Source organism: Serpula lacrymans, assembly GCF_000218685.1.
Source record: "Serpula lacrymans var. lacrymans S7.9 unplaced genomic scaffold SERLAscaffold_14, whole genome shotgun sequence".
Lineage (NCBI taxonomy): Eukaryota > Fungi > Basidiomycota > Agaricomycetes > Boletales > Serpulaceae > Serpula > Serpula lacrymans.
In genome coordinates, this window is record NW_006763303.1 from 927,599 (window position 1) to 940,885 (window position 13,287).

General features: G+C 46.9%; 3 protein-coding genes across 3 annotated transcripts; 1 reads left to right on the plus strand and 2 right to left on the minus strand.

Moving 5' to 3' along the window:
* Positions 1-595: 595 nt before the first annotated feature.
* On the minus strand, positions 596-1,347 carry SERLADRAFT_411240 (uncharacterized protein; the record flags this gene model as incomplete). Its single annotated transcript, XM_007323064.1, has 4 exons — positions 596-753; positions 829-882; positions 916-932; positions 1,022-1,347. The coding sequence occupies 4 exons, from the start codon at positions 1,345-1,347 to the stop codon at positions 596-598; spliced, it is 555 nt and encodes a 184-aa protein (XP_007323126.1).
* A 3,162-nt stretch (positions 1,348-4,509) lies between these two features.
* On the plus strand, positions 4,510-5,125 carry SERLADRAFT_411241 (uncharacterized protein; the record flags this gene model as incomplete). Its single annotated transcript, XM_007323065.1, has 5 exons — positions 4,510-4,531; positions 4,564-4,697; positions 4,743-4,775; positions 4,957-4,994; positions 5,032-5,125. The coding sequence occupies 5 exons, from the start codon at positions 4,510-4,512 to the stop codon at positions 5,123-5,125; spliced, it is 321 nt and encodes a 106-aa protein (XP_007323127.1).
* Positions 5,126-13,025: 7,900 nt separating this feature from the next.
* SERLADRAFT_352208 (uncharacterized protein) lies at positions 13,026-13,279 on the minus strand (the record flags this gene model as incomplete). Its single annotated transcript, XM_007323066.1, has 2 exons — positions 13,026-13,144; positions 13,207-13,279. Coding segments are annotated over 2 exons (192 nt in total), but the record flags the coding sequence as incomplete, so codon positions are not given.
* Positions 13,280-13,287: the final 8 nt, after the last annotated feature.

Sequence of the window (13,287 nt, forward strand, 5' to 3'; positions counted from 1 at the left end):
CCTTTGTGCCTGGAGGTATGCTTGCATAGAAGCTGGAGTGGCCCAAGGCGGGAGAAGTGGGGGCCTGGTTCATAAAGAAACCAGAGTGTCCAGACACGGATCCAGAGACAGGAGAACTTGGAAGCTGGAAGGGTATATCTTGAAATGGTACATCATGCACTTGTAGATGTCTGATTTCTAAACCTTGGAGATCTTGAGCCTGCATATTGTCAAAGGAAGAACCAAAAGAGTGAGAGGAATGGTTCGTCTGGAAAAGTGAAGAAAGGGACTGATGGTAGGCTCCTGGGAAAAGGCTGGCGGCATTTGGGTCAAAAAAACTAGGATCAGTTGTGATAGATGATAGTGAAGGTAGTGATAAATTGTTTGGCAAGGAAGAAGCTGAAGATACCATGCCAGAATTGGCAAGAGAACTACTGTGATGGTTAATATGCAGAGGAATTTGACTGAATTGAGCAAATTGATTGAACGGTTGGTGTACAAAGTTGTCATTCTGGAAATGCTGATAATCCTCATACCCATGGCTCTGGGGGAGAGGTTGTTGAGGTAGCTGATTGTGGACCTGCATTGCAGGTTCACTTGCTGCATGATGGTCAGCTCAACTCCGGCTATGCTTGTTTGGGAACAACATATCAAATGCCTGTGCCTTGTAATCCTGGTCTGGATCTGACAATGTTGTGAACAAATTAAAGTTGGGGATTTTCTGCCAAAATCCATGCAGACGGTTGAAGATCTTGAATTTTGCAGTGATCATGCCTATAAATAATGCAAATAGTCAGTGGTATGTGCTACTCAAAGAAAAAGGCGACCTGAACTAACATAGGAACACACCAATTGGTCCTTTGTAGTCGGGGTTCCCTTCTAGTTGGTCAAAAGTAAGACCAGCTCCAGTATGACCCAGCATTATACAAGACTAACAGTATTTTTTCTCGAGTCTGAACAGAAAGTTATGAGTTGGCCTGACTTAAATAGATGTGAGGGGATAGTGTACAAGGCAATGTGGTTATCAACAGCTTTTGCAAACCTTCCTGGATTGGCTTTGAGAGTGCTGTGTATGATTGGATCCCTATCTCCACTGAATACAAACTGAGCTATCTCCCCATGTATCGTAACCTTGCTCGGCTTTGCCTGACCCTTCTTCCTACTCTCTTTGTTGGCATCTTCCTGGGAGTCAGAGAAGAGCAGATGTCGTTTCTGAACATTTTGTTCCAACCAATCCAGGAGACAATCTATCCGTTCTGATGTCCACTCAATGGTCAGGGGGCCTCCAGACATCTCATTCTTGTCAAATTTGTCAAGATTTTCAAGATTATTGTTGTAGTCGCTGGCAGGTTGAGTAGAGCGAGACATAGCGTGGGCGTAAATAGACTAATAGCTGTGTCTGATCAGTTCAATAATACACATCAGAATTTCAAGCGGAGTTAGCCCCATGAATTCTTTGGAAAAATAAATTCATCTATACCCAACCCTTCCTGGTAATTACTTCAGCTTCAGATGCTTACAAATCTCCAATTTTCTTTTTTCCAGGCTCCTGAAAATATTTCAGTGTTTACTTTGAACGACACTATTTTTATCATGGCCTTATGATCAACACAATTTTAGCATTTTTTGGAGCACTTAAATATGACTAATCACAGTGTAGGTGGCTGCACAGCAGAGTTGAGGACTTAGTAAAATTTGTGAGTTTTTTTATATTATCAATGCTAATTATCAAATCAAACCAGCACAAGGGCAGTGGTCTAATGGCTCAGAGGTTAGATTACCTGCAGCAGTTAGTATTTCCAACCATGTAGTCTCAAGTTCAAACCTTGCTCATGCAAAATATTAAAAGAGCAAAATTAGCTTATAAATTTACATAATCATGCCATTACTAAGTTGAATGTTGGAGTAATAAAATCTACAAACATCAATAAATATATATATACAAAGAACTACTCACAAAACATAGCGATCAATATAACAGGCTGTGACAACTTATCAACCAAATGTCATTTTGCGGCACAATAGTACTGGTAGCCTTATAATTCCATATCTACTTTGCCAGACTGATACTGCTGGTGAAAAACCTCATACTCAATCTAGGCTTATAAAGCCTTATAAATGTGATTATCAGCCTGATGCTAATTATACATATTATACACATTATAAGGCATTATAAGGCCTTATCATACTTTCACAAATTTCCTGATGACTGAGGCCACACCAGCTGCTATTGCCAACGACCCAAAACTTTGCCACTTCAAGGACACCATTGATGGCACCCATATTGCCTGATGTGACAACACCAACAAGATACTATCTTGGGGCACTGGAGCACAACACAGAAGCTACCACCCATAGGAATAGTGGTACAACTCATCAAGAGGGGGAGGTTGTCTTCATTAATGTTGGTATACACTAGGAGAGGACTTGCTGAGTCCTTCCCCATGTATTGCTCTTGTATATACTGTATACTATAATACATGAGGTACTATACAGCTGGTAAGTAAAGTTAAAAGTCCAATGCCCAGCATGTGACCAGTCATATGTTGAGTCTAGACACTGGTCAGGTGATGTGTCACGTGATTGATCATATGACTATGAAAAGTCTGAAAAGTAAAGTAAAGTAAATGGTCACATAATCAGTCACGTGACTTGGAAAATGAAGGTAAAAGTACAGTAAAAGTAAAGTGTAAGTAGGTGCTGGTGTGTCAATTGTAACAGGGAGCATGCTGTATTTGAAAAATTGATGCAGATGTAACAACTAAAGTTTTAATACTCTGGCACACAACAACAACAAGCAGAAAGGGTGATTGGAGGAGTGGATAAACTTAAGATAGGACCAAGTTGGTTGTTGGTAGACAACAGGAGGACTTGCTGAGGAGTCTCCTTGATTTATTGGGGTATATATACTACTACAGGTTTATTTGTATATATGTACTATACAGTTGATAAATATGGTGGCTAATAATGTCATAGGGCACAGCTCTTGTGACCAGCTCCACCCTGTGAAAGAGTTAGACTAAAAATACAACAGGTACTGTGCAGCATTAGAAAGTGGAGGTACAATGGGAGTCTGAAAACAAAAGAACAGTGCCGCATGGCACAAGTGTCCCAAAATGAGAAAGAAGGTTAAAAAGGAGAAAAGAAGTTGAAAGTCTGAAAACCATGTGTTGTAACAGCAAATGGTGCCTGGGTTGGAGGCTCGTCTTCAAGAGAGTTCTAGTGAGGAGTGAGGAAGGATTGCTGGCATGATGAGTGCTCTACTATGCTTTTTTATTTTTTTAATCAAGCTTTTGCCCGCAAAGATTCAACAAGGAGCAATTAGTGCTCAATCTAATGATACAAAAAGTCTCAAAAGATCACACCCCACGGTCAATCCTTGACACCTCCTCTGTCTTAGAGTATCAAATTGGACCATGGTTTCTTTCACAAGTGTATGTGTCATTAATTCACCCCTTCTCAAAGGATAGTGCATTGAGATGTATTAGAAAAAGGTGTGCTGCTTTGAAGGCCTCAACAGTCTTATCAGGAGGTACATAATCCAGTTGATTGACAATGTAGACAGCAGCCTAGTGGTTGTGCCTATTATAAGTCACAGATACAATGTTACGATTTCTACTCCTTTTATGGACTACTCATTTTTCTTACTGATTGGTTATACCATCGGACTGATGACTCATTCCCTTCACGTACATTTCTGTTTTCTTCCCAGACTACATTACCTAGTATAGTAGTTAGCCCGCAACAAGCAAACCTCCCCTAGATAGGACCTAACTCCTATCACCAATCTTATTCCCTATAAATACCCTTGTAACAGTAGTAGTATTTCTTTAATACAATTCTACACAGTTTACGCTTACAAAGCTAGACTCATAAGATCAGACTTCTACTCAGAAGAAGACCAACTCTCGTTGGAAGAACTCTACTCAGAACTATGTCCTCGAACTTGTCTTTGGATAAGTCTCTTTGAACCCTCGACAAAACCTCAGACTTTGTTAAGCACTTTGTGTGTAACATACAATTGTCCACCATTGATTAGTTAACATTTATTCAATTAAATTGGGATAGGTGTGTATATATATTATGACATGTATATCTTATAAGCTATGGCCCATACAGTATGTACTAGCATACTATCACTGATGCCTGTGATATTGATAGCATTGTTAGTTTGTGACTAGGGATGCCAAAGTTCTGTTCTGTTCTCAAACACTCTTGTCTGGACCCCAAACCAAACCTGCAGTTTAAGTGCTCAAACCAGACCGGACCTGGATTGAACCAACCAAATTGGTTCCAAGCTGTTTTCCTAAACTGAACTTTGGCATCCCTATTTGTGATAGTACAATATATACTAATATTATAAACTGGAGCTCATATAGTCAGTCCTACATTAATATAATCATTTCCCGCATAATAATACAATTAAGTCACGGATATGTATGCTTTGATATGCTCTGCAATACCATCCATGTTGATTTTCATATTGTAGTACATGTGCATGTGCATATAATTAATGTCCTTGGGCTTTCCATGGCCATCTTCATATCTGTGAGTGAGTTTGAATATGCATACTTTGATACTCAGCACTCAGTTCAAAGCTATATGGACACATGGATGGTACTGCAGTGTCACTACTGGCGGTAACACTGGAAACTAGATACACTAGGATGATAATAATGGCAACTTACATGGACATTCAAAATGACCTACAAAATACGGTAAGATAAGTGCTTGTAACAGGTTATAACCACCCATTTCTGCAGTATGATCACTGGGTATTTTTGATCTGCCTGCAGGTGTGTCAATCAAACTAATCAGACTGAGATCACACTGCTGAAGTCAATTACCAGACTGTGAAGTCAAACTCCAGTATCGGAAAAATCCACATTTGCGTATAAGGCCTGATAGGTCCCAGTAAGGCCATCAGGAGTTTGATGATGTGATAACCTGCAAAAAGCTGCAACAAGGTCTTTTTAGGTATCATCAGAAAAACCCCTTCTAGACCAGGCTGATTGGTGTGATCACAATTATTACCCATATAAATGGAAATAGCATGAACATGATAATATGGTTGACTGAAGAAGTCAAAGCAAATATTGGCCTGATAGCATGCCAGGTCCTTTACTTGGCGTATCAGGCATTATAGGGTATATTATGACCAAGAAGGTCAATTCACCACTTAATCAGAAAAGGCATGGTTTCTCTAGGGTAGAAAAATTATATTCTGCAGTATAGTGAACACAAAAGAACCATGCTAGTCTGTATGTAAGTCACAACACCATGGTAATTGCTTTGACAAGAATGAAGAGCTAGTTTCTGAAATATGGCTCACTGTGGTAATTGGTGGTAAATAAAAGTATCTTGGATGTTTACTTTACCAAATTATAGAACTTGTTTGCCTGTGATCCGGAATTTCTGTTCCATTTGGTTGGAAAATGTTGTCAGATGTAGGTTTGAGAAGTACATGTGCTGCCTGTGTGCGACTGTAAGATTGTGCAATAGTCATAATAGAGATAATACACACTAGGTATTGGGGATATGGCAGTTGTGAGAGAAAGCAGCAAACAGATGACCTAAATATGAAAACTGTTAGCTGTTCTTATATACAAGATGTGGTGGGTTTAGAGTAATACAATTCATCACAACAGATATAAAAGTTCAAATAATACCAGTAAAATCTCAAGTTTCTAACTTGAAGTTTTGAAAATCTAACCCAATAACTCAAACTCAAGCTTGTTCTATAAGCCATCATGACATTAGCAAAAACAACCAGCACAAGTGCCAGAGTGAGCTGCCTGAATCACGAGATGAAGGTGGAAACCTGAAAGATCCTCTGTGGCATCCTACATACTGTCAAAACTATTATAGTTCCCAGTCATCATCTCACAATAATGCAGCATCAGTGATTCTTGGTGGTAGCAAGCATCACAAAGGAAGCTTGGGTTCCAGAGATGAAAATCCTAAGGAGGGTGTAAAGAGTTATGGGCTAGCTGGGACCCAATCAGAAAATGACTCAGACACCAAACCTGAGTCAATCAGTGGGATTTGCAATGAACCTGCATCAAGGAGCCCAAGCATCATGATAGGATATAGCTAGGCCTGTCATGCTAATGAAAAGGGAATATACTGATTGAGCCAGCCATGGGACTAGATACCCATAAGTCCTGAGACAAGTCCAAGGAGGGAGGCAGAGTCATCTTCACATGCATTTTCAGAACTCACTCCCATAAGATGATATATTACCTCATTGTTTTCTCCCATTTCACTTTGGCTAGATAAATACAATGTAACCAAATGGGTGCAAAAACACCCCCCATTATAATTTGACCTCTTTTTCTGCCATGGTTGGTACAAAACACTTCTGGAAATGGTGGTGGTGCCCTTGTTGGCTATATGCCTGTGGTGTGTTTTATTCCTCAGATCCTTATTCCGACAATTCTCCTAATTCCATTAGCCTCAAGGCCCTAGAGATCCATCTGACTGCAATACTGCTGAAACTGTTCAATGGGCTAGTTTCAAGTGTGAGGTCTATCACAAGGTGTTTGAGGTGGCTACAAGGTCACGAAAGCCATGGCAAAGTAATGTCATGTGGTGATGATATTGACAGGATAATTCACACAGGCATACCCATTAAGTGTGTGATGGTGAGGAGGCTTGTGCTATTACAACCACCTGTGCAGCTCTTGCCAACTATCCTTGTCCAGCTTTGTTGGTTCATTGCTGCGACTTGAACCATGATCAACCGAGACTATGCAGCAGTTATATGTTGATTCTATCCAAGCACCAACAAAAGGGGTAAGGGAGAATGACAAAAGTGAGGGCACAATGTGCAGCGAGTGGCGACGTGAAAAATTGCCAAAATGCCAAAATGCAGAAAGTACGAAATGGAAAGCAAAGGTGAGTGTGACTTGATTGTCTAATAGAGGTGGTGCTGATCAGTCACTTCATTTTTGACCTGTCCATGGTACCAATTGACATGGGTGTATGACAGTGTACTGGCACTGATACCTGTGATATTGATAGCATTGTTAGTTGATGCCAAAGTTCTCACCGACACTTTGAGCCAAACACGACGGTAATATTATAAACTGGAGCTGGTATGGATTAACATACATCTTGATGAGTCGCACGGGTGGATTGAAAGTCCGGTGGTAGAGAATGCTGGATTGGGTTTGTTGCAGTCGAGCATGGCGCTGTCGTTTCCCCGCATGCAGTCGCTGCCATACGTGCACCGCAGACAGCCCACCAAGCAGCGTTTCTTCGTGCTCGATCTCTCCCAGGTCCTCTTCGACTTTGTCATTCAGCTCCTCCCCACTCCAGACGAAATCGCAGTCAAGGAGGACGTCAGAAAGCTCCTCGAGAGACTCATCCGCACCATCGAACCACACTCCCGTCTCCTCTCCTTTGGCAGCACCGCAAATGGCTTCAGTCTACGCAACTCTGGTGAGCCTACTTTCACCTCCTGGAATCCCCGCTGACTGTCCCAGACATGGATCTCTGCTGTCTCATCGACTCGGGGGAACGTCTCTCCTCCTCTGATCTCGTCACCATGCTCGCTGACCTCCTCGAGCGAGGTACTCTCTCTCTCCTCTCTTTCCCCCACCCACTCACCCCCACACAGAAACAAAGTTCCACGTCAAGCCACTCCCCCACGCCCGCATTCCCATCGTCAAGCTCTCCCTCGACCCCTCCCCAGGCCTCCCCCTCGGCATAGCCTGCGACATCGGCTTCGAGAACAGACTCGCTCTCGAAAATACCAGACTCCTCATGTGCTACGCCATGATCGATCCCACACGCGTACGCACCCTCGTCCTCTTCCGTAAGTCCACCCCTCCCTCCTCCCTCCCCATCTCATCCTCTCTCCCAGTCAAAGTATGGAGCAAACGAAGGTAGGCCGCGTGCACGTCCCTCGTTCACATGCTGATCTCCCTTAGGAAAATTAACTCGCCCTATCAGGGCACCCTCTCCTCTTACGGCTACGTCCTCCTCGTCATCTACTTTCTCGTACACGTCAAGAACCCACCCGTCCTCCCAAATCTACAACAAATGCCCCCCCTCCGCCCCATATCTCAGGTCCGTGCCTCCTTTGCTCTCACCACTTCATCCCCTCATCGCCTGCAGGAGGATACGCAGCTGGCTGGCTATAATACCTGGTCCGTCTCCCCCGTCCTCGCTTGTGTGTTGACTTGACGCCCCCTCCAGGTTCTTTGATGATATAGAGCTGCTCAGACAGCGCTGGCAATCCTCTAATACAGAGAGCGTTGCAGAACTGTAAGTCACCCCTCCTTACCCTCACTCTCCTCACTCACACCGGCACGCAGATTAATAGATTTCTTCCGATATTATTCACGCGATTTCTCATACAACACAGGTGTGGCTTCTATAAGAGCGGGCTTGCTCAAGAAGGAAAGTAAAGGGTGGCAGAATGACGTAAGATTTCTCTTTTTTTTTTCGTCTGCCTTTGGGTTTCCTACCCGGCGGTCTCAACAACACGCTGTCTGCCGTCTCCTTTGATTCTGCGATGGTGCTGACGAATGCTTGTGTTTAGCTATCTAGTGGGAAATATAATGATGCGAGAGAGAGGAATCGGTTTTGTATAGAGGTGCGTTGTGTTTGCTTTGCGTTCTTCATCCATACCCTTCCATCCATACCTTTCCACATTCACGTTCTCCCACACACCCTTTCACATTCATACCCCTCCTTGTTGCCACGTTTGATGCCTGTTACTGACGTGCATCTTGATTTTTCTTTTTTGTCATTTGCTAACATTTGGCGTTGGCGTTGATGTTGGCGATGGCGATGAACAGGACCCATTCGAGGCTGATTTTAATGTAGCGAGGTGTGTGACGAAGGATGGGTTGTATCTCGTGAGTAGTTTTTTTATCATTGGTTTTTGGATTTTTGGGATCTTTTCCACTCTTGCCCTCCTCGTCTTTACACTTACCTAAACCCATCCCGTCCGATTCAACTCACTTCTCCCATCTACCTTCAACCCAACCTCGACTAACATCTCCCACCCCCATCTAGATCCGAGGCGAATTCATGCGCGCCTCGCGCATCCTCTCCACCCGCCCACGCGCCATACTCGCACTCGCGCAGCTGTGTGAGGAGAGGAAGGAGGTGGAGGTGGAGGTGCGGGAGGGTGTCGGGATGTCGCCGACGGTGGTGCAAGGACAGGGAATGGGAGAGAATGGGACGACGGGCGTGCTGTTCGTCCCTCCGCGGTTGGCGTACCCGCCTGGGGGACGTGGGTTGTTGAGCGTTGCGACTGCTTCGACCTCGACTTTGACGGCTTCGGCTTCGATTTCAGCGCCTTCGACGGCGGCTTCGACACCTACGACGTTGACGCCATCGACTGCGGCTTCGACGCCGACCGTTTTGACGATGAGGGCCACTGGGGAGGAAGAAGAGGGGGAGAGAGCGCATGTGGAGTTTGATATACCGCTGAAGCGGCGGGAGTGGACGAGTGCTGCGCCGCCCATGGTGCCACCGCCATCGTCGTCGCACCTGCCACTGATCTTGGTGACGGTGCAGGAGGAGCAGGAGCAGCACAAGCAGAGTGAGTTTGGGCCTGGGCCTGGGCAGGGGTTGGTGGTGGCGAGTGCGAGTGTGCCGACTTCGACGGAGGCGAGGGCGGTTGGGTGCGGTGAAGATGGTCAGGAAGGTGAAGGTGAAAGGGAAGAGGAAGGGGAGGAAGAGGTGGAGGAGATTGCGCTCGCTCGAACGCCTATCTCTGCGATGATGACGATGCCGGTGGAGATGGCGATGTCGATGCGGGATGGTGTGGATGTGGAAGCTGGAGAGATAAGCGAGGGTGGTGTTGGTGCTGAAGCGGTTTTGCGTTCGCGGCCACCACCGCCACCACCGCCAGATTCACAACAGCAGCAAGAAGGGCAAGAAGGCGAGGGTACTCCCTCAAAGCACTCGACACTCGATCTACTAGAGACGACGCGCCGCGCGGTGTTGGCGTCGACCGGCGAACCGGCGCGGGAAGCGGCGCAGGAGAGGGAGCAGAGGAGGGGAGGCGGGAATCGGTTCTCGTGGCCGTCTACGCTGCCGTTGCAGCTGGCGTATCCGGTTCAGGTGGATGCTGGGGGCTCGTCGTCGAGTGCGGCGGGGGCTTCGAGTACGGCGGCTGGGGCGGGGGCGTCGAGTGTAGGGGGATACGGTGCGGCGGGGTATACGACGATAGGGGGATATGCGATGGCGAACCTTGGCGCGGGCTATGGTGGTGCGGCGGGGTATTCGATGGCGGGGTATGCGATGGCGAACCTGGGGGTGGGATATTGCGCGGCGAGCTATGGTGCGCCGCGTCATCATCCATCGCACCCGCAGCACGTACAGCAGTCATCGCACGCGCAGCATCCACAGCATAATGCTTCCTCGTCGTCATCGTCGTCTGCGTCCTCGTCGTCTACGATTTATTATGAGACGGAGGCGCTCTCGCGGCGGGGTGGTGCTGCTGGTGCAGGAGGAGGAGGGGTTCAGGCGTATGCGTATTACTCGCCTTCTTCTCCGGCGCCTTCGGGATCTGGGTCAGCGTTGGCGTCGGGGTCAGGGAGGGCTGTGGCAAGGACGGCTGGGACGACTGGGTTGGTAGCTGCGACGGGGTCGACGAGGACGGGATACGCACATGGTCATGGCCATGGTCACGAGACGCCGTTTATACCGCGGTATCGGATCCAGCCCTCGTCGTCGTCTTGGTGGGGAGGGATTGGATCGGAGGTGGGGAGTGGGAATGGGATGGAGATGGGAGCAGGGAAGGGGAAGGAGAATGGGAATGGGAATGGGAATGGGACGGGGGGCACGGAGTCGTCGATGTCATCGCTGTCGTCGTCGATCTCGTCTGTGTCGTCTGTGTCAGGATCAGGATCAGGATCGTGGGCGTCGGCGTCGGCGTCGTCATTATCGCCGTACCAACATACTGAGCATTCGCATACGCACGAGCACGAGCACGAACATTCATATACGCATACCCACTCGTATACCCACTCGCATACGCTGTCTACGGCTACGGCTACGACTACGGCTAAGGCTACGGCTCAGGTTCAGGTTCAGGCTGCTGGCATCCCTCTCACCCCTTCCTCGTCATCGTCGTCGTCGTCGTCGTCATCATCATCACCAGCGGGCGCTCGTTTGTCGCAGAGTGCGGAATTGGGGGATGAGGCGAGGGGTGGTGCGTCAAGGTCGGGATCGAGGTCTGTGTCGAGGGAGAAGGAGAGGTCTACGTCCGTGGGTGTACAGGGTGTGAGGGAGAGAGCAAGGACGGGGACGACGTTGTACGGAAGCGACTCTTCTGCGTCTTCATCTACGAGTTGTGCTACTTCGTTGTCTCTGTCGCCGTCGCCTTCTCTGTCTCTGACGCTGGCGAGTCGGCGAGAGGGGGAGGGATGTGGGGCTGAGGCGGAGGGGTCAGGGTTGGCGGAGGGGTCGACAAGAGAGGCGTCCAAGTCGGGTAGTGAGAATGGGGGTGGTGGCGTCGACATCGTCAATGAAGGTGATGAGAGCGATAACGTGGTTGATGAACCGACCACTGAGGAAACTATCAACTGTGAATCAAGTCATCATCATCATCCGCTCTCTATCTCAGAGCTCGGGCGGGTAGGGCGGAGGCGGGATGTGAGTGTCATTGGATATCATCGTCTGCTGCCGCCTTGCTGAAGCTTCAAGGAAACCCTTGCTTTTCTACATCCCTGCCGTTGTTCACTGTGTGTGTTTTGTTGCGTTTCTTTGCTACTTTTTCACGGTTTTTCGCAACCTGTCGTTTTTCGCGTTTTTACGACCTACCCATCACACTCGGTTTTCGATTTCGACTTTTTTTTTTTTTTTTTGGTTTTGGTTCCGTTTACGCATCATGAGCAGTGTCAGTTATCGCCATCATCATCTCAGTTGTCGCAGTCTCAGCTACCGCCATCTCCATCTCAATCACATTTACCCCCATCTCGATGTCCACAATCTCAGCTACCCCAGTCTCAGCTGCCACCGTCCTTTCCCCCGCCCATTCCCCCAATGCCGTTTTCGCAAATGGACGAGTTCGAGGTCATTGCGATGTTCTTCCCTCGCTATTCGTTTTTCTCGTTGATGCTGTTTATGCTTTTTGGCCATAGGTTACCGAGGAATAGAGTGATACCTTGATGGATGAGGAAGCGGCGTTGTCGTTGTTGTTTCGGTTTTAGGAGTCTTTTGGGCGTTGACGCTCGTATCTTTTTTTTGTGTTTTTGATTCTGCTTAGTGTTACTTTGTGATCTTTTTTCACTCCTTAACCTTAGATCCTTTTTTTACTATTACCGTTTTACTAAAAACCCGTTTGATGCTTTTTGCTTTATTTGCTTTGGATTCGGATTTCGACATTGTCAAGTTGGGGAGATGAGCATGGGATGGACTGTTGAGGATCGATTCTTCCGAGTCTTGCCCCCCGCCCCCGGCTTATATTTTGCATAGTTGCATAGTTGCACATCCGCATATCTGCATATTTTTTTTTTCTTTCTTTTTCTGCTGTGATTTAAAGTATTGAGGTGGAGCGAGTCTTTGATATCATTTGGCATTGGCATTCAAGCGAGAGCGAGGAGATAGGGAGGAGGAGAGAAGGAGACAGGAATGAGGGAGGGAGAACAGCAAGCCTGGGTCTGGATTTTACCCCTCGAAATAGTCGTATTCAATACTCAATACATACTCCATCAATCATACCATCATTTTGCTAATCCGAGCATTTTTACACACTTTTTGATAAGGCTCTCTCGAGTAGTTGTCTTTTTGTTTTAAAGAGAGAGAGAAAAAAGAATAGGAATGGAAAAGGAAATTTAGTTTGGCTGGTACAGGATGGGTGATGTTGGTTTGGTTTGATTTTGGGATAACACATACACATCGATATATACGTCGTTTGGACCGTAGTGCTACGCTTGATTGTGCAGTGCTGGATGGGGAGTTTAGATACTCTCTTGAAAGGAAGAAAGGAAGATGGTGATGGAGAAGATGGAAAAGTTATCCAGCGAAGATGACGTGGGATTGAGCGTTGCGCAGACGAACGAGCGATGACGACGACGGGACTACTCTTGCGCCACAAACGGATTGGCGATCTCTTCTAGGCCGTCGACGGGGCTTACTAGGGTGATGGTGGGTCCTCGGAGGACGGCGAGGCCTAGTGAGCGGGAGTGGGGCTCTGGTTCTGAGAGGGGTGGATGTGAGTTTGGAGGGAGGAGAGGGAGAGAGGGAGGAAGGGAGACTGACCGTTGATCTGTTCTTCGACTTCGTCCAAGACGAGATTCAGTAGTTGATCGTATCCTTTGAGGATTCCTACCACTGCAAAAG